Source organism: Primulina eburnea, chromosome 14 (genome assembly GCF_022965805.1).
Source record: "Primulina eburnea isolate SZY01 chromosome 14, ASM2296580v1, whole genome shotgun sequence".
Lineage (NCBI taxonomy): Eukaryota > Viridiplantae > Streptophyta > Magnoliopsida > Lamiales > Gesneriaceae > Primulina > Primulina eburnea.
Window position 1 is genome coordinate 18,951,701 of NC_133114.1, and position 27,729 is coordinate 18,979,429.

The 27,729-nt window shown below is 39.3% G+C and overlaps 1 protein-coding gene across 1 annotated transcript; it reads right to left on the reverse strand.

The window, feature by feature from the left end:
* Positions 1-428: 428 nt before the first annotated feature.
* On the reverse strand, positions 429-26,402 carry LOC140811233 (uncharacterized). The gene is made up of 6 exons (XM_073169100.1): positions 25,907-26,402; positions 25,784-25,809; positions 11,769-11,816; positions 10,410-10,545; positions 10,028-10,312; positions 429-704 (listed from the first exon to the last, which is right to left on the reverse strand). The coding sequence occupies exons 1-6, from the start codon at positions 26,021-26,023 to the stop codon at positions 429-431; spliced, it is 888 nt and encodes a 295-aa protein (XP_073025201.1). The 5' UTR covers positions 26,024-26,402.
* Positions 26,403-27,729: the final 1,327 nt, after the last annotated feature.

A 27,729-nucleotide genomic window follows, 5' to 3' on the forward strand; every position in this document is an offset into this window, starting at 1 on the left:
TGGAGCCTAGTAAAACTAGGCAATTATATATGATGTCAACAATTTTAAAAAAAAACACTAAAAACGAATACTTAACCATAAATATTATGCAGAACACTTCACAGACACTGCAACCACATAAAGTTATTAGAGAGAGACACCAACTTCATTTAGACAAACTCTCCAGACATGTTAACCAAACCTAACACATACCAAAAAATCCACCAATCAAACTGTCAAGCCATATCAAAACAATCCCCAACAAATATAAGATAAAAACACAGACACGATCAACTCGTAATTGACTGAGTTAGAACTAACTAGTTACACCAGGGCGATGCTGCTCTCACCGCCCGGAGGCTTACGAACCCCACCTAAGAAGTCTCGAGATTCCACATTTCCGTCCGCGAAGATGTTACTGCCACTCATCTCTAGCAACTTGGTTGAACTCAGTGGTTTCTCAGCAGATGCAGGGCACCGCCCAGAGGCTTACGAACCCCACTTAAGAAGTCTCGAGATTCCACCTTTCCGTCCGCAAAGATGTTACTGCCACTCATCTCTAGCAATTTGGCTGAACTCGGTGGTTTCTCAGCAGATGCAGGGGGTGTGTTGCCTTTGAAGATGTCGTTTCCTGAGAGCTCGGTGAATTTTTGGTTAGGAATCTTCTTTGCTGTCTTTACTATGATTTCGGCAGCAGACGAGTCATTGTTTTGACCTCCAGCACCCTTCAAAATACAGAAGAACAGGTGAAGTCGACTTCATCTTTATGCTCACATTTTATACAATCCTAAGTTTCAGTGAAAGAAAATTGTTTGGTGTTGATGTATCTTAATATACGAGAATAATGTTACATACTCTTTTACATACTATGAGTAGAATGTTATATGTGTTAGAGTAGATGCCCTATAAGTCAACTGTTGGCTGAGGAATTTATTGACTCAGTTGTAATAAACAATCTTTATTTTAATATAATTTAATTTTTATGGTTACGTTTTACTTAATATGTATACCCATGCAATCAATATAGATAAAGTCAATGATTATGCTTTAATACAAATGAATCGTAATTCGATGTTGAAACTCATTTGTAAACATTGCATATTCTAAATTCGTTCCTAGTCGATTCAGACGCCTAAAATAAGGATAAAGACCGCTTGAGCTCGAGACTAGCATCTGTGATGTTGTGTACTGCGTTTCTTGGTAAGGGCATAGAGATGTCCAAACATGCAGATGGGTAATCATATGATTATACAGAACTACCCTCCCTCGGACTTTCCAAGTGGTTATCATTCATCGAGAGGATAAGTCTGTGGTTATGATTGTACACCATTAGTCCTTACGACCCGGGACAACACTGAGGCTCTATATGCTAAGGTTGTGCTTTGACTCGTTTAACGACTCCAGGAGAGTCATTAGGTGGCGAGATTGGGTACAATTGCGACAAATATAGGAGTCAGTGCATTGTTGTAATGCCCGGGTACTCGTACAAATGATAATAATGCGTTTATGTCGTTTATTATGTAGTTATTTAGCTCGTGAGATTCCACGTGTTGATTGAGGTATCGATATTGAGATTGAACATGACTTTTATATTGCCCATGGTATATTGAGAATGAATATATATCTAAATAGTAGAGTAAGATGTGTAGGTGATGATAGTGTAATGGAAGTTGTGGGAAATGAGATGTAAATATGGTAGTTCGTACGGGTTTTAGCATAATGATTTGAATATTGATCCAAATTGTGTGAGGCCTTAACCATTAGAAAGCTAAGATATAATGCTACAATTTTCTTATTTTGAGTTTTGTCCAAATCATTATGGAAGACAAGCCAAAAGCGCCCCGAAGTGAGTTGTGTGTATCGTCACTCCTACAATGACACATGTTGGGAGAATGGGCATAACTTTTTACTCAGACCTCCAAATGACATGAAACCAGTGGGAGATTCAAGCCAAGACATAGAGCTACAACTTTCTAGTTTACCATGTTTTCAGATTATGAACGGAAGAGACGTTCCTGGAGCGATATTTGATGAAGTAGCGCGCAGAAGCAGAACAAGTGACGCCCGAGCGGAAATATTTTACCGCCCGAGCGCCATTACTTTACAAGCTCAAAACTGTGTTTTACAACAAGTATTTCAGTAAAGATGTACGAGCCAAGAAAGCCAGCGATTTCCTTAATCTGAAGCAAGGAACCATGTCAATGGGGGAATACATACAACAATTCGAGGCCGGAGTCCAATATGTACCATATATTGCACAGGATGACACAAGTAAGGGCGAACACTTCATGCGGGGACTTCGCTCTGAAATTAAAAGAGATGTAAGGATGTCGAAAGATGCTACATACGGGGAGATAGTAGAAAGAGCACTTATGGCAGAACAAGATGAACATGACATTGACATAGACCGGCAACAACGAAGGCAACAGTACTTTCAAAAGAGCCAAGGAACAGGACAAGGCTAAAAGACCGATAGCAAAGGTGCTTGACCAGAGGAACCCAGTGGCAAGGGTCCCCCTCCACGTAAAGAACAGGACAGACCACCTTGTCCTAAATGTGGCAAACTTCATGGCGGGGAATGTATGCAAGGTTCTAATGTCTGTTATCGTTGCAAGAAGCCAGGACATCTCGCCAAGAATTGTCCAGGAAGTTCAGATAAAGTACAGGGACGCCTTTTCTCCATGACCAAAGAAGAATTGGATGCGGATACATCGATGATCACCGGTATGTTCTTGATTTCTGGTATTACTGCTATTGTTTTACTAGATTCAGGAGCCACACATTCCTTTATTTCGGAATCATTTGTAAAGAGTCTAGGCATTACAGCAAGTACACTAGAGACCCAACTCGCCATAGCCTTACCTTCCGAGCAAGAATTACAGACAGATCAGATTGTGCGAGTATGTCCAATATATGTCCAAGGTCATCAGATGTATGCTGAATTGATTGTTTTGAAAATGACCGATTTTGATGTGATATTGGGAATGGATTGGCTCTCGAAGTACAGAGTTACTATTGACTGTGGCATAAAGATGATCAAGTTTGCACCAGTAGGAGCTGAACCATTCACCGTAGCAAGTGCAGGTATATCCTTACCTCTTCGGATAATCTCTTGTATGAAGGCTTTTAAATTACTACAGAAGGGGTGTCAAGGATATTTAGCATCTGTGTTAACTAGTGATCCACCTGTTCGTGAATTAAAAGATACAGATGTTGTTTGTGAATTTCCAGAAGTATTTCCTGATGATGTAACAGGCTTACCCACAGATAGAGAGATCGAATTTGTAATTGATGTTGTGACAGGAACTCATCCGATCTCAAAAGCTCCTTATCGATTAGCTCCTACAGAAATGAAAGAACTGAAAGAACAGTTACATGAGTTGCTTGATAAAGGGTTTATTAGACCGAGCTTTTCACCGTGGGGTGCACCTGTTTTGTTTGTGAAGAAGAAAGACGGTACCCTTCGTCTATGCATTGATTATCGGGAGTTGAACAAAGTGCCAATCAAAAATAAGTATCCACTCCCTAGAATTGATGATTTTTTTTTTATCAACTACAAGGAGCTGCTATATTTCGAAGATTGATTTACGATTAGGCTATCATCAATTAAAAGTTAAATCAGATGATATCTCAAAGACTGCCTTCCGAACCAGGTACGGGCATTATGAATTTCTTGTAATGCCATTTGGACTAACAAATGCACCAGCAGTTTTTATGGATTTAATGAATAGAATTTTCAAGCCATTTCTAGACAAGTTTGTGATTGTGTTTATAGATGATATTCTCATCTACTTACGAACTGTAGAGGAGCATCGAGAACATTTGCAATTAGTTTTGCAGACTTTGAAGGATAAACAATTATATGCCAAATGGAAGAAATGTGAATTTTGGCTTGAACAAGTAGCATTCTTGGGTCATATCATTTCAAAAGAAGGCATATCAGTGGATCCAAGTAAGACTGAAGCTGTTAATAACTGGCTAAGACCTACCACTGTTACCGAGGTACGCAGTTTCTTGGGCTAGCTGGTTATTACCGTCGGTTTATAGCGGGATTTTCTAAGATAGCATTGCCTTTGACTGCTTTAACTTGAAAGAGTGTGAAATTTGTATGGGACGAAGCATGTGATCGCAGTTTCCAAGAGTTAAAGGAAAAATTGACTTCAGCACCGGTCCTTGCTATTCCAGAAGGATCAGGAGATTTTGTAGTGTACAGTGATGCTTCGAAACAAGGTTTAGGAGCAGTCTTGATGCAACACGAGAAGGTGATTGCTTATGCCTCTAGGCAATTGAAAGAATATGAAAAGAACTATCCCACACATGATTTAGAACTGGCAGCAGTGGTATTTGCGTTAAAAATTTGGCGCCATTATCTGTATGGTGAACGGCGTGAAATTTACACGGACCACAAGAGTCTGAAATATTTATTCACGCAAAAGGAATTGAATATGATACAACGACGTTGGTTGGAATTGGTGAAGGATTACGATTGTGTTATTAACTATCATCCAGGTAAAGCCAATGTTGTTGCAGATGCGTTAAGTCGAAAGTCCAGTTCTATTGCTGCGATGCAAGTACAAGAACAAATCCTATGGGATTTGCAGAACTTGAAGCTTGATGTTATTCCAAAGGGAGCTGCATTTCAGCTATCATCTCTTATGGTTCGACCAACGCTTGCAGACAGGATCAAGGCCGAACAAAATACAGATACTGAATTCCAGCAATTGAGACACCGAGATGAGGATAAAGGACATTCGAACTTTGAATTGAATGGGGAAGGAATATGGACATATCGGGGTAGATTGTGTGTGCCAAAACAAGGAACGGTCAGGACCGACATTCTTATTGATGCTCATGCTACTCCCTATTCGATCCATCCAGGAGGCACAAAATTGTACAAGGATTTGAAACCATTATTTTGGTGGCCAGGTATGAAAATGGACATTGCTCAATTTGTTGCACAGTGTCTAACTTGTCAACAGGTCAAAACTGAACATCAAAGACCAGCAGGACTCCTGAAACCACTACCCATTCCTGAATGGAAATGGGAACACATCACGATAGATTTCATTCTTGGTTTGCCAAGAACTCAAAGAAGGTTCAATGCTATATGGGTTATTGTGGATCGACTTACAAAATCAGCTCACTTTCTTCCGGTGAAGACCACATACACGATGAATCAATATGCTGAAGAATACATCAAAGAGATAGTGAGGCTTCATGGCATCCCAGTGTCCATTGTATCAGTTAGAGAACCCAAATTTACATCTGCATTTTGGAAAAGCTTGCATCATGCTATGGGAACTCGATTGTCATTCAGCACAGCATTCCACCCTCAAACTGATGGATAATCAGAACGAGTGAATCAGATCTTAGAAGATATGTTGAGGGCATGTACTATTGACTTCCCGGGTAGTTGGGACAGTAAACTACCGTTGGCTGAGTTTACATATAACAATAGCTATCAGTCAAGCATTGGAATGGCACCATATACTGCATTATATGGTAGAAAATGTCGATCTCCAGTACATTGGGATGAAATAGGAGAAAGGAAATTATTAGGCCCTGAATTGGTACAACAGACAGCTGAATTGGTAACCAAGATCAGAGAAAGAATGCACACTGCCCAGAGTCGACAGAAAAACTATGCTGATGTGCGACGTCGTCGATTGGAATTTCAGGTTGGTGACCATGTATTTGTAAAGATATCACCATTGAAGGGCATTTTGCGTTTTGGTAAGAAGGGAAAATTAAGTCCAAGATATATCGGTCCATTTGAAATCTTGGAAAGAATAGGAGAAAGAGCCTACCGAGTTGCTTTACCTCCGAACTTGTCAAATGTTCACAATGTTTTTCACGTTTCCTTGCTACGAAAGTATTTGGCCAATCCTTCTCACATTCTTCATTATGAACCATTGGAGCTTGATTCGAATCTCTCATATGAAGAACGACCAGTCCAAATCCTCGATAGGAAATCAAAAGTGTTACGAGGCAAGGAAATACCCTTGGTGAAATTATTATGACGCAATCATGCGATTGAAGAAGCAACTTGGGAGCGAGAAGACTAGATCCAACAGAGATATCCTGAACTATATGGTACGTCAAATTTCGAGGACGAAATTCTTTGAAGGAGGGGAGAATTGTAATGCCCGGGTACTCGTACAAATGATAATAATGCGTTTATGTCGTTTATTATGTAGTTATTTAGCTCGTGAGATTCCACGTGATGATTGAGGTATCGATATTGAGATTGAACATGACTTTTATATTGCCCATGGTATATTGAGAATGAATATATGTCTAATAGTAGAGTAAGATGTGTAGGTGATGATAGTGTAATGGAAGTTGTGGGAAATGAGATGTAAATATGGTAGTTCGTACGGGCTTTAGCATAATGATTTGAATATTGATCCAAATTGTGTGAGGCATTAACCATTAGAAAGCTAAGATATAATGCTACAACTTTCTTATTTTGAGTTTTGTCCAAATCATTATGGAAGACAAGCCAAAAGCGCCCCGAAATGAGTTGTGTGTATCGTCACTCCTACAATGACACATGTTGGGATAATGGGCATAACCTTTTACTCAGACCTCCAAATGACATGAAACCAGTGGGAGATTCAAGCCAAGACATAGAGCTACAACTTCCTAGTTTACCATTTTTTCAGATTATGAACGGAAGAGACGTTCCTGGAGCGATCTTTGATGAAGTAGCGCGCAGAAGCAGAACAAGTGGCGCCCGAGCGGAAAGATTTTACCGCCCGAGCGCCATTACTTTACAAGCTCACCAATTTTACAGAACATGTGGTGCCTGAGCGGTAGAATATGACCGCCCGAGCGCCAGTGCACCAAAATTTTACATTTTGGACAGAATATTCCGCGCTCGAGCGGTAGAAAACTACCGCCCGAGCGCCGCCTTTCATACAAAAAGATAAGTTTCGAATTTCTGAGCCATTGTATCAGTTCTTTCCCCTTTCCTTCACAGCAAGACACGAAAGAAAAACTTAGAATCTTCCTCCAAAGCTCTCTTTCTTCATTCCTTTCAAAGTTTTGAAGCTAGACCTTAGTTCTCCATCACAAGAACTTCATAAGGGTGTAAGTTTTCTTCTCTTTTAGTTATGGTACATGTAGGTGACAATAAAGGAATGATTTTCATCTAGTTTATGCAATAGTGACTGAATTATTGGTATATTTGACAGTATAGGAGCGAGAAACACCGTCTCAATCAAGTATTCGTACGATTGGACTGTAAGTTGGCATGTTCTTGAAGTAATACATGAGTAATATTATGAATTTCAAATGCTTCCCATTGTCTATTGATATATGTACATTGTTAGTATGTTTATTGATAAAAACATAGCACCATATTCCATTGTTATGTATTAAATATGTAAGAAACTCATGAATATTGATGATGGGTGCTATGTTATGAACATGAACATGAACATTGAAAGAAAAAGGACTGATTTTACATGATATAGAGCTTGTTGACATCATGGGTGGTTTTAAGTCCACCAAAGCTATTGGCCAATATATGTTCATGGGGCGTGGGGTTGCCAAAGGTTGCTCCCTGACGTCCAACACAGTAGTAGCTATATAATAAAGCAAGCACAGTAGTACATGTCAACTAATGAGGCTCAAGTACAAAAATGAACATTGAATATATGCTACGGTATGACATGTTTTTAAGATTCATTGTTGTCACGACTTGATATGTATGTTCCTTCGATGCATATTGATACGTATAAGTGCCAACTTATTGAGTTTTATAAACTCACGTAGCTCATGTGTTACAAGATCAGGTAGTGAAGAGACATAGGATGCCGGTTCGCCAATTGATGCTTGTGACGTGCCCTACCTCGACAAGAACCGGGACTTCTTATTGTATAGCTTCCGCATATGTATTGTAGTAAATTTTATATGAGGGTTTGAAACAAGCTCCATGTTATGTATGATGATACAAAGTATGTTGGTATATGAGAATATGTTTATAAATGTGTATGAATAGTATTGCTTGAGTTTTTGTGTATACAAAATATAGGGACATCATGCCAAAATTTTCATAAACCATCAAAGTGATGCCTCTTGTTTGATTTACTTCATACTATAGTTATATCATTCAAACCTTATTTTGATAACAAGTATAAGTATCATTAATCATGTCAAGAATAGAGTAAGGGTGTGACAATTGTAGCCGAGGATTCACCGCTCACCTATGGGTGTGGATATCCTATATGATCTGATGAAATAATAGTGCGTTGAATCTCAGGCCAAAGTATGAGATGTACGTTGGAGAAGGAGTTCTCCAATAGTACATGCGGTGCCACTATTTATATGTGTCACATAGTTATCGAAATAATATACAATCCTCGATGAACCAATGGTTGCAGATTCGATCGGGATATATGAGATGAAGGGACTGTATTGTACGTTAATCATAATCGACTGGTTCTTGCAGGCACTATCAGTGATACCTAGGGAATCATCGGGCGATGCTACTAGACGCTCTTACCATGATTCGATGGGTTTAATCAGAAATATGATTTCTGGCATTCTCATGATCAATTGTTGATACATGGAATTGGGGCGAATTAGGGTAAGCCCGAATAAAGGAAAATGTCCTGAATCACAAAGAGTTGTGAACTCACGGTTAGCTGTATCCTGAACCATTGAGGGTCACACAAGCACTAGATCATTTGTTCCCGATGAGAGAATACATTCAAGTAGTTGAATTTATATAAAATTATGATACAGTAAATTCAAGGAGTTGAATTTATGATTATTAAATTTTGAGAAAATAAATTCAAGGAGTTGAATTTATGAGATAGTAAATTCAAGAAGTTGAATTTATATGAATTTATAAAATTTGGAGAGAATAAATTCAAAGAGTTGAATTTATAAAGTTTGAGAATTTAAATTATTAAACTCAAAAGTTGAGTTTATTAAATATTAAATTTTGGAGGCGATAAATTCAAGGAGTTGAATTTATAATTTAAATATTAAATTCAAATGTTGAATTTATAAAAGATTTAAATTAAATGTAATGGGTGTATGTATTATGAGCTCATGCAAATTATTAAGGTTCTTAATTGGACTTTAAAAGATTAATTAATTAATTAAACTAGTTGGACTAGAATAATTAATTGATTAAGCCCATTAAGTATTTAATTTAATTAATGGGATCTGAGCTTATATATATGTGTATTAAGTTTAGGGTTATTCATTAATCCTTACAATTTTTCGAAAAACTAGCCTACATCCTCTTGATTGGAATTTTCGAAAATTGCTCTCTTGTTTCTCTAAAAAATTTTGGCCTCCATCAAAGGAAAATTTGGTTTGAGCCGCCTCTCGTTTTTTATTCTCTACGCAAAATATCTTCTAATTTTCTAGTGCAAGTTAGAAGAGGAATAAGTAATCCGGTCGTGGACCTGATTCGGAGATCGAAGAAAGTTCGTAAAGATTTACAACAAGAGCTACGTCCGCTAATACCGGATTAGTTGGAGCCAAGTGAAAATTTCACTTTATAACTCCCTATGAATGTTTATTCAATTTAAACTATACAAGTGTCCAAATATTTTTGATTGTCAAAATAAAATTTTAAATCTTCCGCTGCGTTTGGGTACGAGAAAACCGAGATCAACAATATGCACTTTCACATAAACAATAACAGTTCCCAAAAAACAGAAAACAGAGACCAAAACGCAGTAAAATGTTGAAAATTCTCACATTTTAATCTTTTGAAATTCAAATTAAAGGTGAGATAAAACTTGATAAAAAAATTCAAAAGTTCAACCAAATTATAAATATGCAATTGTAAAGTAGAGGGTGTAGAAGGGGCAAGGGTATTTTAGAACAAGCGAAAAACACTCCATCAAGAGGCGAGTAATGCATCTCCCTCAATAATATAGCAAACAACAGCCTAAATTTCATGCACAACAAAAAGACCTTGTTTAAAAAAAATTACTAGGCTGAATAAACTTCCATGTATTAATCACAAAATTTCGTAAAAAGCATATACATATATTAAGTAAAGATTGCAAGAAAGATGTACATCATGGGATCCATGATCTCCAATGGTAATGCTTTCTCTTAATACCAAAGCCGGGGCAGCTAAAGGGCGGGGTAGAATTTCAGGCGGGGGAGCAAAAATATCATTCCCACTGAGCTCCTTGCTTTTGGTATCTGAAAATTGTTTTTTCAAGTTTGCTTCAGACTCGCTCTCTGAATTTCCACTCAACTCCCGCTGCTTTGCAACTTCAGGTAGAGTTGCCGGCTTCTTGGGAGAAAGAGCTTCCTCTTCACCAAAAGAAATTTGACTGACTCCGCCCACCACTTGCTAATAACAATATTATGCATAAAATTTAACAAGACACAACATCTCACTTCTCACATAAAGTAATACACTATATTAAACAAGAAGCCCTCAGGAATACCTGGTACATACGCAATCCAGTTTTATTTGCTGGGGTCTGGTCAACATCCTCAGTCTCTGATGTTCCATTTTCTCCTTTGCTTTTAAATATGCCACTCACAGTCATTTCCTTCATTTTATTGTCTGAACATGGTTTCCTAAAACACAGTGAAAGCAGATGTGTACATTAAATGACGTACAAGTACAAGGCGCTTGATAGTGGATCAAGAAATCCTTTCATCAGAACATATCCGCATAGCCATATAAAATTAGTATAATAGAGGATTGGCCAACTCGTATGTAATAAAAAAACACAAAGTGCGTCGAAAAAGGCTTGTGATGTTTGTGTAAATCGGCCTATAAATAAAGTTGTCCTAAATACATACAACCATAAACCTTTTTTCCTAGATTCAAAAAGGCAACTAAAAAATTGTATTCTACTGGAATTGTTTTATTGGTGGCGATTCTGTTGAGCATTGAAGAGAGGAATGATTATTATGTAAAGAGACATGTAAAGATGATTGTCTATATATTCCGAAACAGGGTTCATGGTGTTCGTTTATATTAACTTTATTGCCTCGAGATCAATCACCCAACACTACCTAGTTCAATTAATGAATATAGCTTGCGTGAATCATGATTTCCAGCAAGCCAAGAGGTTTCGAAACCTATGGAAGTATGGATCAAATTACAAGGTTAATCTAATTCTATATAATCTTCGAGGTATCTGTTAATTTCTTTGAATGGACATCAGTGCTAATACGACCAAAAATACTAGAGAATAAACAACAATTTACCTTGTTTTGTAAAACTTAAGCGAAACCCAGTACTAAATATGGAAGGAGAACTGATATTAGCCAAGACACCATTGTCTGACCTTCTACTTAAAGTATGATTTAGAGCTAGAAATTACTTTATCTTTAACAACTGATAAAAAAAAACTCGAATAACTTTATATCAATATTGAGATTCAATCGCGAACTGCCTAATGCAGATCTTAGGAAGATATAATACGAATACAAACAAGATCCAATTTCTAGTCAAAGGTCAACAAAATCTCTTCAACGCAGACATAAAACGAAGAGAAAGAGAAGGGTCCAATCAAATTATTGATATAAAAGAAGAGCGATTGACTCCAAGAACGGAGTCTTTTTCGTTTAAAATTTCGATTCCAAACTTCAATTTAAAAATTTCAAAGATACAGCCAAAAATATTAAATTAATTAAATGCAACCAAAAACACGAGCTAACAAAATCTCAACACTACACAATTTTTCTGAGAAAAAGTCGAAGATAGTAAAAATGGCTGCAATTAAAATCAATCAATTCAAACAAAATGGAACGATAACCAAAGCAGGAGAAAACGAAGCTAGATCTTCCACCTTTTATTCAGGCTCTCAACTTCTTCATCAGTAATCTGACCCCCAAACACCACTGTCACGCCCCTAGACCGGGGTTAGTTGACACCGGCGTTGTTTAACAATCACACAATCGAAACAACAAGCCTTTCGTAGCACAGTATAAACCGAACCAGTTTATATATCATAATTTCAATGAAATAACATTGTCTTTACAAAACTGAAATAATTAAGACGGCAGAGTTTTAATGCGGAAACGTAAATCTAATTAATAATAACTTAAACATAATCAATTTCCTTGCATTCACCATCCCCAAAACTGCTCGGATTCTTCCTCCTCAATCTGTTCTTCGGACTTATCTGGGAAGGGTTGTAAGGGGGGTGAGTATTTGGGAATACTCAGCAAGTGGGGGAAATATCGAGCACAATAAATACAACATGCATAAAATTCGAATCATAAATCATGAGTTTCATACGTGCTTCATAACACATGCATAAACTTTATTAGCCTCTGTGATTTATCTAACTTTCTATGGTTTACTGATATCAGTCCCTAATTTTTACTCCTCCAAGGGGGCGATGCCGTATAGCGGTTATATCCCCCACCGCGTAAGGGTACGTCATGGTTGGGATTCCCACCCATATACAGTCGACTCCTCACAGTGCTTAAAACAATATGGCAATTCGACACAAGAAAATTAGTAGAAAAGAACATGTACTCGACTGTATTTTCAAAAACACACGAAGAATGCATAGTCGAAATTAATTCTTTAAAACAGCCCACTTACAGTATATAATGATGCTAAAAACGTGGTGCACAACTTCGAGGATTGGGTCGCTTTTCGTTCCTCGTCCGGGCAGCGCTTCGGTTCGAATTCTAAGCTAACTTCGGGACGATTTTCGGGCAGAGTTTTGACTAGTATGGCTGCTGAAACTTTCGAAATTCAGCAACGGAATTTCGAAATTGTGGGGTGTGAAGAATGGTGGGGTTGATGCGAACGTGGACGTCCCAAGGAAAGCATGGGATCCTTTGCAGTTGCCGGAGGGACCAATCACGAGGGGTCGACTAAAGAGATTCAAGGAGGCACTACAAGGAGTCATGAGCAAGCCTGAAGAAGTCGTGATGCATGGGAGTACGTTTGGAGGCCAACGGAATGTCATTCAAGCATTGTTGGAGAAATCCGAGGCTACACGGACGTGTACACGGACCTGCACACGGGGTCCGTGTCCTTTACAAGCTGGGATGAGTTTTTACAGTGGCTCCACGGACCTGGAGACGGACCCAGGCACGGGGTCCGTGCCCTTTGTTATTGGCAAATACAGTGCCTACACGGACCCGTACACGGAGGTGAGCACGGGGTCCGTGTCCCTTGATCCCGATTGAAGAGTTTTACAGTATGTACACGGACCCAGACACGGAGGTCTGCCCGGGGTCCGTGCCTAGTGTTTTCTGCGCGGATTTGTTTCCTTTTCTAGAGTTTTATTATTTTGGGAGACTAGATTTTTGATATCTTTTCTTTATTATAATGTATTTGGACGAAATTCAAGACAATACACATAATATTTTGAGTTTATCAAACCCTTTGAGAATTTTCTCTCAACTTTTCAAAGCCAAGCTTTGTTAAATCAAAATCAAACTTATCAAAGTTTTTAACTTTGTGGCGTTTGTCGATCGTTGCTTGTGCGGATTGTCGTAGGCAAAGTTCTTCGAAGGTTCGTATAGTTTTCGATTGTTTATCCTCGTGTTTATTTGTTGCTAAACTCTTGCTAGTTTAGAGGTGAATATCACACAATACTTGATTCAAAAGATCGGGAAAAACACACGAATCTTAATATCGTAATTGAATAGAGGGTGCGATTTATTTTTAATCGTGTTTGCTATTTATTCGTGTCAAGATTCACATCATTTGGTATCAGAGCTTTAGGTTTATTGAATTCAAGTTAGTTATCTTGTTTTTAAATTGCAGATCTGTATTATTTCTTCGTTATTTTCAGATCTGTTTTGTTCTATCGTTCTTCGTAAATTTTTTCGTGAATCTGTGATTCTCGAAATTTGTTGGTGATTTTTTTTTGGGATTTTCGAGTAGTACTCAAGCCAAAAAAAAAAAAAAAAGTACAAAAATTCCGAAAATTCACCATTATTTCTTTTTGATATATTGTTCTATTCCCTTTAGAGAGTCATATTCAATTGCCTCTCGTAGTCAAAAAAAAAAAAAAAAATTTCCTTATATTCGAATTTCTTGTCTACACAGTCCAAGTGAGTCGGTCGCATTTGTTCACAAGTTTGAACCTTGATTGTTTGATATACCCGCAATACAAAGCTTGAGCACTTCCAAGAGAGCTTTCAAAATTCGAGTGGTACACTTGAGTGCGAGTGACTTTTCTTTGGAGTGAACGGTGAGTATTTGTTGTGAGCAAACAAAATTGTGAGGAAAAAAAAAACGAGAGAATTTCTTTGGAGTGACCGTGAGCATTTGGGTGAGGATTATTTTATTTCTACTAACCTTTTCTTGCAGGTACAAATTTGAAATTAAATGGAGAGGGAGGTAGGAGATAGTTCGAATTCGGGGGTGTCTAAGGCCCAAATGGATGCGTTGTTTGGGGATTTTAGTAGGGCGATGACGACCCAAATGGAGTCGTTGCATGAGAGGTTGGGTAAACTTGAGGTTAGTGTTAGTGGGGGTAAACCTAAGCCTAAGGATTTGGGTAGAGATGACGAGGAGTATGATCTAGGAGGAGGCGATGAGAGTCAAAATGAGAATTGGGGTAGGAATGGAAGAGATAGAGGATTTGGTAGAGGAAGAAGGGAAGCCATGCGGGGTAGATATGAGGAGACTAGGGAAGATGGTCACATGGGTAGCATTAAGATGAAAATCCCTTCATTCCATGGGAAATCGGACCCGGAGGCGTACCTAGAATGGGAAAAGAGGGTAGAGTTCGTATTTGCATGTCACCACTACTCCGAACAAAAGAAGGTGAGGTTGGCGGTGGTTGAATTCTTAGACTATGCTCTCATTTGGTGGGATCAATTAGTGACCACTAAAAGAAAGTATAATGAGAGACCTATTGAATCTTGGGATGAGATGAAGAGTGTAATGAGGAAGAGGTTTGTGCCTAACCACTATTATAGGGAGATGTTTAAGAGGCTACAAACTTTGAGGCAAGGGTTGAAGAGTGTTGAGGACTACTATAAGGAGATGGAAGTACTCATGATTAGGGCAAATACTGAGGAGGATAATGAAGCAACTATGGCTCGTTTTCTTTGTGGTTTGAACAGGGAGATCCAAGATCAAGTGGAGCTTCGGCACTACTTAGATCTAGACAAGATGGTGCAAATGGCCATAAAAGTGGAGCAACAACTCAAGAGGCGAGGAGTTGGCCGCACCAATCAAACCGGAGGTGCATCATCTTCTTGGAGATCAAATGTGGGGAAGCGTGAGGAGAACAAAGTAGTGGCCAAGCCCAAATTTGAGACCAAACAAGAGGCGCCTAAGCAAGGAGTCCAAGGTAAATCTGAAACTCCTTCTAATCGCTCTAGAGATGTTAGATGTTTTAGGTGTCAAGGGATGGGTCGTATTTCTAGTGATTGTCCTAATAAGAGGGTGATGATCTTGAATGATTATGGTGAGTATGAATCTCAAAGTGAGGGAGATGGCGAGGGTAGTGATGATGATATGCCTGAGTTGGAGGATCCCGATGAGGGATATGGGGCGGTTGTAGGAGAAGCGCTAGTGACTAGGCGAATCATGAGTGCCCAAGTCAAGAATGAGGAGGCTAGCCAAAGGGAGAATTTGTTCCACACTAGATGTTTTGTGAATGGTAGGGTTTGCAATATCATCATAGATGGAGGGAGTTGCACTAATGTGGCTAGTGTTGAGTTGGTGGAAAAATTGGGATTGCCTACAATAAAACACCCTCAACCATATAGGCTTCAATGGTTGAATGATTGTGCGGAGGTGAGAGTGAATAGGCAAGTTCTAGTGTCCTTTTCAATTGGGAAGTATGCGGATGAGGTTTTGTGTGACATGGTACCTATGCATGCTTGTCATATATTGTTGGGTAGGCCATGGCAATTTGATCGAGTGACTCACGATGGGTTCAAAAATAAGTACTCGTTTGTCTTGAAAAAAGAAACTGTTGTCTTACTTCCATTGTCCCCAAAGCAAGTATTGGAGGACCACTTGAAAAAGAAAAAGAGAGATGAGGCCGAAAAAAAGAGTGAACTAAAAAGTGAGATGGCCTTTGAAAACAAAAATGAAGTGGCTGAAAAAAAGAGTGATCAAAAGAGTGAGATAGCCACAAAAACAAAAAAAGAGAGGAAAGAAAATGAGGGAAAAGAAAAAGAGAGGAAAGAGGCCAAAAAGAAATCATATATGGCCCAAAAAGGTGAGTTGAAACAATTATTGCACACACATGAACCACTTGTGTTAATTCTTTACAAGGAGATTCTCCTTAACACAAGTGATATAGCCGGATCCCTTCCGAGCATTATTGTTTCACTATTGCAGGAATTTGACGATGTATTTCCGGAGGAGCTACCTCAAGGCTTGCCACCATTGAGGGGGATTGAGCACCAAATTGATTTGGTGCCCGGGAGTGCCTTGCCAAACCGTCCAGCTTATAGGAGCAATCCGGAGGAGACTAAGGAGCTGCAACGACAGGTAAGTGAGCTATTAGATAAGGGGTTTGTGCGTGAGTCCATGTCACCTTGTGCGGTGCCCGTTTTACTAGTCCCTAAGAAAGATGGCTCATGGCGTATGTGTGTGGATTGTAGGGCAATCAATAACATAACCATTAAGTATAGGCATCCCATACCTAGACTAGATGATATGTTAGATGAATTGCAAGGTTCTTGCATTTTTAGCAAAATTGACTTGAAGAGTGGGTATCACCAAATTAGGATGAGAGAAGGTGATGAGTGGAAAACTGCTTTTAAAACTAAATACGGGTTTTATGAGTGGATGGTTATGCCTTTTGGCTTAACTAATGCACCTAGCACCTTTATGAGGTTAATGAATCATGTTTTGCGTGCACACATAGGAAAATTTGTTGTTGTTTATTTTGATGATATCCTAGTGTATAGCAAAAACTTGGATGAGCATGTTAACCACTTGAGGCTTGTTTTAATCACATTAAGAGCTGAAAATTTGTATGCTAACTTGAAGAAATGTGATTTTTGTACTAGCAAACTTGTCTTCCTTGGTTTTGTGGTAAGTTCACAGGGTATACAAGTTGATGAAGACAAGGTAAGTGCTATTCGGGATTGGCCAACGCCTACTAATGTTGGTCAAGTTCGAAGTTTTCATGGTCTTGCAAGCTTCTATAGGAGGTTTGTCAAGGATTTTAGCACACTGGCGGCACCGATGACGGCAGGTAATCAAGAAAAACGTTACATTCTATTGGGGCGAGGAGCAAGAGAAGTCCTTTAACCTTATTAAGCAAAAGTTGATTAATGCTCCTTTACTTGTTTTACCTGATTTTGCTAACACCTTTGAAATTGAATGTGATGCTTCAGGTGTAGGTATTGGTGGCGTGTTGATGCAAGGAGGAAGGCCGGTGGCGTACTTCAGTGAAAAGCTCAATGGGGCAGCGCTTAACTATCCCACGTACGATAAGGAGTTCTACGCACTTGTGAGGACCCTAGAGACGTGGCAGCACTACTTGAGGCCTAAGGAATTTGTAATCCATACGGACCATGAATCTCTAAAGCACCTTAAGGTTCAACAAAAGCTGAACAAGCGGCATGCCAAGTGGGTGGCGTTCATAGAGACGTTCCCCTACATCATCAAGTACAAACAAGGTAAGGAAAACATAGTGGCCGACGCACTATCACGGAGGTATGTGCTTTTCTCTACTTTGGAATCTAAAATCTTGGGGTTTGAGCTTGTTAAAGAATTGTATGTGCTAGATGATGATTTTAAAGAAGTGTTTGAAACTTGTATGCATGGTCCACATGATAAATTCTATTTGCATAAGGGTTTCTTGTTTAGAGAGGATAGATTGTGCATTCCTAAGTCATCAATTCGTGAGTTACTTGTTAGGGAAGCACATGGGGGTGGCTTGATGGGGCACTTTGGGGTGGCTAAAACTTTAAGTGCATTGCATGAACATTTTTATTGGCCACACATGAAACGTGATGTTGAGCGTATTTGTGAGAGGTGCGTAACTTGTAGACAAGCTAAGTCTAGGACACTACCACAAGGATTATATACACCACTTCCCGTCCCTAGTGAACCTTGGGTTGATATATCTATGGACTTTGTTTTGGGGTTACCTAGGACAAAGAAGGGGAGGGACTCTATATTTGTTGTTGTGGATAGGTTTTCAAAAATGGCACACTTTATTGCTTGTCACAAGACGGATGATGCATCTAACATTGCGGACCTATTCTTTAGAGAAGTCGTTAGGCTGCATGGCATGCCTAGGACAATTGTGTCGGACCGTGATGTTAAATTCCTAAGTTATTTCTGGAAAACACTGTGGGCTAAACTTGGCACTAAGTTACTGTTTTCTACGACCTGTCATCCTCAAACTGATGGTCAAACTGAGGTAGTTAATAGGACGTTAGGAACGTTATTACGTGCTATTCTCAAGAAGAACTTAAAGAATTGGGAGAATTGCTTGCCATTTGTTGAGTTTGCTTATAATCGTTGTGTGCATTCTACTACTAACTATTCGCCATTTGAAATTGTATACGGTTTTAATCCTTTGACTCCGTTGGATTTGATGTCTTTACCTGTGAGTGAAAGGTTAAACATGGATGGCAAAAGGAAGGCTGAATTTGTTAGGGGGTTGCATGAGAAGGCCAAAGCCAACATTGAGAAGAAGAATGAGCAATATGCCAAGCAAGCTAACAAGGGGAAAAAGAAGGTGGTATTCGAGAAGGGTGATTGGGTGTGGCTACACTTGAGGAAGGAGAGGTTTTCGGAGAAGCGACGCTCAAAGCTATTACCTAGCTTGCGTGAATCATGATTTCCAGCAAGCCAAGAGGTTTCGAAACCTATGGAAGTATGGATCAAATTACAAGGTTAATCTAATTCTATATAATCTTCGAGGTATCTGTTAATTTCTTTGAATGGACATCAGTGCTAATACGACCAAAAATACTGGAGAATAAACAACAATTTACCTTGTTTTGTAAAACTTAAGCGAAACCCAGTACTAAATATGGAAGGAGAACTGATATTAGCCAAGACACCATTGTCTGACCTTCTACTTAAAGTATGATTTAGAGCTAGAAATTACTTTATCTTTAACAACTGATAGAAAAAAACTCGAATAACTTTATATCAATATTGAGATTCAATCGTGAACTGCCTAATGCAGATCTTAGGAAGATATAATACGAATACAAACAAGATCCAATTTCTAGTCAAAGGTCAACAAAATCTCTTCAACGCAGACATAAAACGAAGAGAAAGAGAAGGGTCCAATCAAATTATTGATATAAAAGAAGAGCGATTGACTCCAAGAACGGAGTCTTTTTCGTTTAAAATTTCGATTCCAAACTTCAATTTAAAAATTTCAAAGATACAGCCAAAAATATTAAATTAATTAAATGCAACCAAAAACACGAGCTAACAAAATCTCAACACTACACAATTTTTCTGAGAAAAAGTCGAAGATAGTAAAAATGGCTGCAATTAAAATCAATCAATTCAAACAAAATGGAACGATAACCAAAGCAGGAGAAAACGAAGCTAGATCTTCCACCTTTTATTCAGGCTCTCAACTTCTTCATCAGTAATCTGAGCCCCAAACACCACTGTCACGCCCCTAGACCGGGGTTAGTTGACACCGGCGTTGTTTAACAATCACACAATCGAAACAACAAGCCTTTCGTAGCACAGTATAAACCGAACCAGTTTATATATCATAATTTCAATGAAATAACATTGTCTTTACAAAACTGAAATAATTAAGACGGCAGAGTTTTAATGCGGAAACGTAAATCTAATTAATAATAACTTAAACATAATCAATTTCCTTGCATTCACCATCCCCAAAACTGCTCGGATTCTTCCTCCTCAATCTGTTCTTCGGACTTATCTGGGAAGGGTTGTAAGGGGGGTGAGTATTTGGGAATACTCAGCAAGTGGGGGAAATATCGAGCACAATAAATACAACATGCATAAAATTCGAATCATAAATCATGAGTTTCATACGTGCTTCATAACACATGCATAAACTTTATTAGCCTCTGTGATTTATCTAACTTTCTATGGTTTACTGATATCAGTCCCTAATTTTTACTCCTCCAAGGGGGCGACGCCGTATAGCGGTTATATCCCCCACCGCGTAAGGGTACGTCATGGTTGGGATTCCCACCCATATACAGTCGACTCCTCACAGTGCTTAAAACAATATGGCAATTCGACACAAGAAAATTAGTAGAAAAGAACATGTACTCGACTGTATTTTCAAAAACACACGAAGAATGCATAATCGAAATTAATTCTTTAAAACAGCCCACTTACAGTATATAATGATGCTAAAAACGTGGTGCACAACTTCGAGGATTGGGTCGCTTTTCGTTCCTCGTCCGGGCAGCGCTTCGGTTCGAATTCTAAGCTAACTTCGGGACGATTTTCGGGCAGAGTTTTGACTAGTATGGCTGCTGAAACTTTCGAAATTCAGCAACGGAATTTCGAAATTGTGGGGTGTGAAGAATGGTGGGGTTGATGCGAACGTGGACGTCCCAAGGAAAGCATGGGATCCTTTGCAGTTGCCGGAGGGACCAATCACGAGGGGTCGACTAAAGAGATTCAAGGAGGCACTACAAGGAGTCATGAGCAAGCCTGAAGAAGTCGTGATGCATGGGAGTACGTTTGGAGGCCAACGGAATGTCATTCAAGCATTGTTGGAGAAACCCGAGGCTACACGGGGTCCGTGTCCTTTACAAGCTGGGATGAGTTTTTACAGTGGCTCCACGGACCTGGAGACGGACCCAGGCACGGGGTCCGTGCCCTTTGTTATTGGCAAATACAGTGCCTAAACGGACCCGTACACGGAGGTGAGCACGGGGTCCGTGTCCCTTGATCCCGATTGAAGAGTTTTACAGTATGTACACGGACCCAGACACGGAGGTCTGCCCGGGGTCCGTGCCTAGTGTTTTCTGCGCGGATTTGTTTCCTTTTCTAGAGTTTTATTATTTTGGGAGACTAGATTTTTGATATCTTTTCTTTATTATAATGTATTTGGACGAAATTCAAGACAATACACATAATATTTTGAGTTTATCAAATCCTTTGAGAATTTTCTCTCAACTTTTCAAAGCCAAGCTTTGTTAAATCAAAATCAAACTTATCAAAGTTTTTAACTTTGTGGCATTTGTCGATCGTTGCTTGTGCGGATTGTCGTAGGCAAAGTTCTTCGAAGGTTCGTATAGTTTTCGATTGTTTATCCTCGTGTTTATTTGTTGCTAAACTCTTGCTAGTTTAGAGGTGAATATCACACAATACTTGATTCAAAAGATCGGGAAAAACACACGAATCTTAATATCGTAATTGAATAGAGGGTGCGATTTATTTTTAATCGTGTTTGCTATTTATTCGTGTCAAGATTCACATCAGGGGTGATGGGGTATTTATAGGTGAGGGTGGTGGATCTAAACATGGTACTCAAATCATACCAAAATTTGCTCCAAATCTCTCAATATTGACTCCAATATTCCTTGCTATTTTCGAAAATTCATCTTCCCAAGTTAGGAGATTTATGCTCTAATCCAATGCTTTAGATTAAATCAGAATTTAGGCTGCTAGATCCAACGGTTTTGGTGCAAGGTTTGAGGATTTCCTTCCAACATACCAAGTATCTAACCATTATAATAATTAGGCATTAAATCTAGGGGAATTTCGAAATTTCTAGCAATTATCATGCCTCAATCCTTTTAATTTGTATGATACTCCAATCATGCAAATATTCTTTCCAATATTCAAAAATAAGCATGCCTTAGTGTAGGTATTATTGACTTGGTAAAAAGATTTCCAACAATTATTTCCCATAAGCATATCTCCTTTAATAAATATTAAAAATCTTATACTAAAATTTTCTTACAACTTATTAATTACATATTTCAAAAATTACGGTTCTCACATCCCTCCCTCCTTATGAGAAGTTTCGTCCTCGAAACTGGAGTTGGCTTGGTCTCCAAATAGGTAGGGATATTCTTTCCTCATATTTTCTTTACCATCTATCATCGCTCTGTTTCTTGCTAACCAATCCATTCCTAAGATTACGTCGAAATTGACCATGACCAACTGTATCAAGTCGGCGCTAAAAGTCTGATCACTAATACTGATTTTACAATCTCTGTAAATCTCGTCAGTTTCAATAGCTCTACTAGTAGGTGTGGCTATTCGGAAGGGTTCAGTTAGCTTAACGGGCTTACGTTTTAGCTTCTTAGCCAATCTCTTAGACATAAAGGAATGTGTGACACCACAGTCAAATAACACATAAGCAGGCACTTGCTAAATAAATATGGTACCTGACACGACATCGTTTGCGTCATCTGCCTCCTCTTGCGTGATGGCAAACACCCTGGCATTCGGTTTGTCCTCCTTGGATTTACTAGGGCCTGCTCCCGCATTTATCCCAGTTCCTCTGTTCGGCCCTGCTGGTCGGTTGGCGGCGGTAGGACATTCTGCAATTCTGTGCCCCGATTTTCCACATCCAAAGCATACACCGCTGGCCCTTCGGCATTCCCCGGAGTGCTTGAAGCCGCAAGTTGGGCATGGCTTGAGCCCTTGATGGTTATTGGTGGAGAATTTCCCTGAGGGAGGTCCACCCGACTGATTGGGCCTCTTGAACATTGGTCTGTCCTGAGAAGGTTGGCTGACAGGGGGTCGCTTGTTCCTTTTTTCCCCTTCTCTTCGACGAATATCAGCTTCGGCTCGGATAGCCGCACCCATTAAGTCTGAAAAGTTGGCAGGTTGGTAGACTGCTAGAGCAGATTGGATCCTGCTATTCAACCCCTTCTTGAAACGATGCAATTTCAGAACTTCGTCCGCCATAATCGTTGGAGCATATGATCCAAGGGCATTGAACTGAGAGGTATATTCCACAGCTGACATATCTGGAGCCTGGCTGAAATTTTCAAACTCACTTAGCTTCTGCAGTCTGACTTCTGCCGGGTAGTATTGTTTCAGAAATGTTTCTCGGAAGATTCGCCATGTGATTGGTCCAACAGCGGTCATGGCTGGCGAGGCTGCTTCCCACCATTTAGCTGCCTTGTCTTCCAGGAAGGGCACTATCACGTCCACTTTTAGTGCATCCGAGACTTCCAACAGTCTCAACTGAGTTTCTACGCTTTTGAGCCAGCTCTGGCTAACTTCGGGGTCGGCAGCGCCACTGAAAGTTGGGCACCTGTTCTTGCGCAGTGATTCATAATGAAACTTGACTCCGTGCTGTGGTGGAGGTGGTGGTGGCTGATTGGCGTTCTGGTTTCCCAACCCTTGCAGTGTGTTGCCACAATGGTGGCTATGGCCATAAGATCTGCTCGGCTTAAGTTGACTGCAGGCGGGGGTCCGTTCCCTTGCTCGTTCTCCTGTTCGCCTTCTCGGTTGGCATTAGCGTAACGCGGGTTGCGGTTCTGCCTCGGGGGTCTGCCAGCCATTTCCTATATTCGCAAGTTCTAAGAATTTGTACGAGTAGGATTTATGCAATAGATTGCGTAGAAGTAAATTGAAATCAATGGAGCAAATAAAATATTTTATTGATTTCTTAAGCAGGAAAATAAATGAACATGACCAATCCAAATGAATTAAAAGTATTTGACCAATCTAATGAAATGAATGTACTGAATAGAAAAACGTAGCGACAATGAAAATTAACTACTAAGAACGGTTCACTAAAACACTCTAATCCGATATCTCTCCATTTCCTAGAAACAATAAAAAGGAAATGCTCAGAATATCAAAAAAAATAGGACAAAATAAAATATCAAGAACTAATAGAGCACGGTATCGAAATATATATATATTTTCGAAAATTTCCAAAAATAGAAGGATAATGTTGGCGGGTTGACTCGTTGACTCGCCGGGTTGACTCGCCGGAGTATGGTCGGAGCAAGGGCGTGTGTTGGTGAATGGGCCAGGATCACAGAACCGGTGGTGGCACGGCCAGAATTGGTCGGAAAGCAACCTAATTTGGTCGGAACTCGCAAGAAATCGGTTGACTCACTCGAAATTGGGCGTTCCCGATTGGTTGATCCGAACTCGAAATTCATTCTTGGGAAAAGGTACCCATGGATCTTAGATTGTTTGGGTAAAAGGGACTGATAATCGGAGTAGGATTGGTAGGGTAATTGGACAAAATAATTTTCGGGTTAGGGTTCATACGCCAAATCCGTAGATCTGAAATTCCCGTTGCCTCCGAATGCGAAATCTGAAATTGTTTGAGGGCTTTTGTTCGTCTCATCGAGGCGGTCTTAGATCTGGTCTCCGATCAAAGAAACACTACCGGAAGCGGCCGGAATCGGCGAAAAAAGCGGCGGCGCGTGTAGGGGCTGTTTGGCCGAAATTTTTTTTTTTTCGAAATTCTATTTTTTTTTTTTGAAAATCGATTTTTCCCACTCGGATTATGAACCTGGCTCTGATACCACTTAAATGTCACGCACCGAGACCGGGGTTATTTGACACCGGCGTTGTTTAACAATCACACAATCGAAACAACAAGCCTTTTGTAGCACAGTATAAACCGAACCAGTTTATATATCATAATTTCAATGAAATAACATTGTCTTTACAAAACTGAAATAATTAAGACAAAAGAGTTTTAATGCGGAAACGTAAATCTAATTAATAATAACTTAAACATAATCGATTTCCTTGCATTCACCATCCTCAAAACTGCTCAGATTCTTCCTCACAATCTGTTCTTCGAACTTATCTGGGAAGGGTTGTAAGGGGGGTGAGTATTTGGGAATACTCAGCAAGTGGGGGAAATATCGAGCACAATAAATACAACATGCATAAAATTCGAATCATAAATCATGAGTTTCATACGTGCTTCATAACACATGCATAAACTTTACTAGCCACTGCGATTTATCTAACTTTCTATGGTTTACTGATATCAGTCCCTAATTTTTACTCTTCTAAGGGGGCGAGGCCGTATAGCGGTTATATCCCCCACCGCGTAAGGGTACGTCATGGTTGGGATTCCCACCCATATACAGTCGACTCCTCACAGTGCTTAAAACAATATGGCAATTCGACACAAGAAAATGAGTAGAAAAGAACATGTACTCGACTGTATTTTCAAAAACACACGAAGAATGCATAATCGAAATTAATTCTTTAAAACAGCCCACTTACAGTATATAATGATGCTAAAAACGTGGTGCACAACTTCGAGGATTGGGTCGCTTTTCGTTCCTCGTCCGGGCAGCGCTTCGGTTCGAATTCTAAGCTAACTTCGGGACGATTTTCGGGCAGAGTTTTGACTAGTATGGCTGCTGAAACTTTCGAAATTCAGCAACGGAATTTCGAAATTGTGGGGTGTGAAGAATGGTGGGGTGATGAGGGTATTTATAGGTGAGGGTGGTGGATCTAAACATGGTACTCAAATCATACCAAAATTTGCTCCAAATCTCTCAATATTGACTCCAATATTCCTTGCTATTTTCGAAAATTCATCTTCCCAAGTTAGGAGATTTATGCTCTAATCCAATGCTTTAGATTAAATCAGAATTTAGGCTGCTAGATCCAACGGTTTTGGTGCAAGGTTTGATGATTTCCTTCCAACATACCAAGTATCTAACCATTATAATAATTAGGCATTAAATCTAGGGGAATTTCGAAATTTCTAGCAATTATCATGCCTCAATCCTTTTAATTTGTATGATACTCCAATCATGCAAATATTCTTTCCAATATTCAAAAATTAGCATGCCTTAGTGTAGGTATTATTGACTTGGTAAAAAGATTTCCAACAATTATTTCCCATAAGCATATCTCCTTTAATAAATATTAAAAATCTTATACTAAAATTTTCTTACAACTTATTAATTACATATTTCAAAAATTACGGTTCTCACAACCACATTCCTGATTCCATCCGATGGCTGCATCCATCAACTAAAAACTCAAAAACAATTTTTTTTTCTTTTTGAATAAGAAAACATTCTCACGTTTATCAATTCAGTGAAATGCACACATTACCTGGTGGGAACGGGCGGCGAAAGCTGTGGCGGGAGGGTTTTCCAGCGGAATTTCCGACCAATTGAGAAGATCTGTCGTCGAAGTGTGTGGCTTCCTGACTAGAGTTCCTCTCTCCATTAACACTGAAATTCAACAGGGGGAAAAGGTCAAGCCCGGATCTGAGGGAGGGTGGGAGTTAAATGACGCGATTGCCCCAGCGGCGTGACTGTTGGAAGCGTAACTTCGGAGAAGATTCGGAGGGCAATGGGAGGAAAGAAAAAGTGTGGAGAACAGCAGTGAGCTTGAAGGAAGTGGTATAGTAATATTCTTGCTTTGCGGGGAAGAAGATGAAGGGAAATTTAGGGAAAAGGAATCCTTTGGAACTTTTTTTAAAAAATGATCCATTTGATTAAAATCTTTCTTCTACTCTAAACTTAGTTATATTTCTCTCTACGCTCCACTCAATCGACGCAGAGATCCTTTTCATCTCCACTCAATCGACGCAACCCTTCTTCAATCTTAAGTTTAATTGTTACTTTTTCAGTTAAATAAGTGAGGTCGGACTGGAGATGGAGTATTGAGATAAGTTAATAAAGACTTATTTTATTTAAGAAGTGGCAATTTAGCATGTTAGTAAATATAATTTAAAAAGTTGTCATGCATGCAAATTATTAAATTTCTCTGATATTTTATTAAATTTTTTTAAAGCATAAAGTGCATGTTTAATTATTTTTATGTATTTTAGGCATAATTCATGCATGATAAGATTTGTTTCATGAAATTTTAAAAGTTCGTTCATTAAGATTTTTAAGTTTGCATTCGATCGAGTAACGGAGACCGGAGAATTTTCAGAAAATTATTTTATTACATGATTAATTTTTATAAATTAATTTAGAGTGTTTTTAAGTGTATTTTTCAAAAATGGGATTTCATGGGGTATTTTACCCGCGGGGCTTTATTTTTAACGGTACGCAAATTTTATCCAATCGGGAGACTTTTTAATGGTTCGGCTAATATTTTCAAAATCTTTCCAACATGAATTATTTTTCGGGAATGTGTTTGGATGTAATGGGCCTACCTTTTAGCTTGTTGGGTTTAAAATCTTTTATTTAATTTTAATTACCAATTAAGGCCCATTAGTTACTTGATAACTATTTAAATAATACTAATTAAACCTAAAACTCATCTTTATCTAAACCTAATCACTTGTTTAGCCGACACCTCTCTTCCAATCAGCCGCCTCCTTCGTGACTCGCAGCAACAAAAAAAAATCGGTGCCTCCATTTTTCCACTCGGCCGTGTGTCATTTTGCTTGATCTTTCACAAAGTAATCACCAGGCATGCCATGTACCTCCCTTGCTCATCATTCACGTCACTTTTATGTGTTTTATATGTGTTTGTAAGGGCATGCATCAGTAGTCCCGGATACATTCAATTTTTGCATTTTTTTGATACGAAACTTGAGCATTATTTGCATATTTCTCACGATTTTCTTGTGCTATTTAAGGGGGCTGTCGATTGTTGATGCTAAGGGCCAAATCTTGTCTCAGTATAGAGGAGATTGGGCTGGAGTCAGCGTGGGTTGGATCTTAGTGTAGATCTAGAGGGGTGTCAAGGTTTGGGCTCGGCTTTGGGTAAGATGAGTGCAGCGAGTTATCTAGTCACGAAGGGGCCTAGCTGAGCCTTAGACCAGACCCTGGTGGGTGTGAGACCAGGCTTAGAAGAGCTCAGTGGTGGGCTGGAACCACCTTGCTAGCCGGCTGCACACTTTCAATAGGAGAAGCTCGGGTATAGTGTTGTGAGGTTTCGGGTTCGCTGCTGTCGAGTAGACCTGCATGGGACGG

Bases quoted from the DNA above. Each gene is read 5' to 3' on its own strand.
- LOC140811233 (XM_073169100.1), bottom strand. From the start codon at position 26,023: ATGGAGAGAGGAACTCTAGTCAGGAAGCCACACACTTCGACGACAGAT. The intron at 10,313-10,409 runs GTATTCCTGAGG...TATTGTTATTAG, and splicing joins CTGGATTGCGTATGTACCAG to CAAGTGGTGGGCGGAGTCAG. The intron at 705-10,027 runs GTACATCTTTCT...TGTATTTTGAAG, and splicing joins GAGATCATGGATCCCATGAT to GGTGCTGGAGGTCAAAACAA.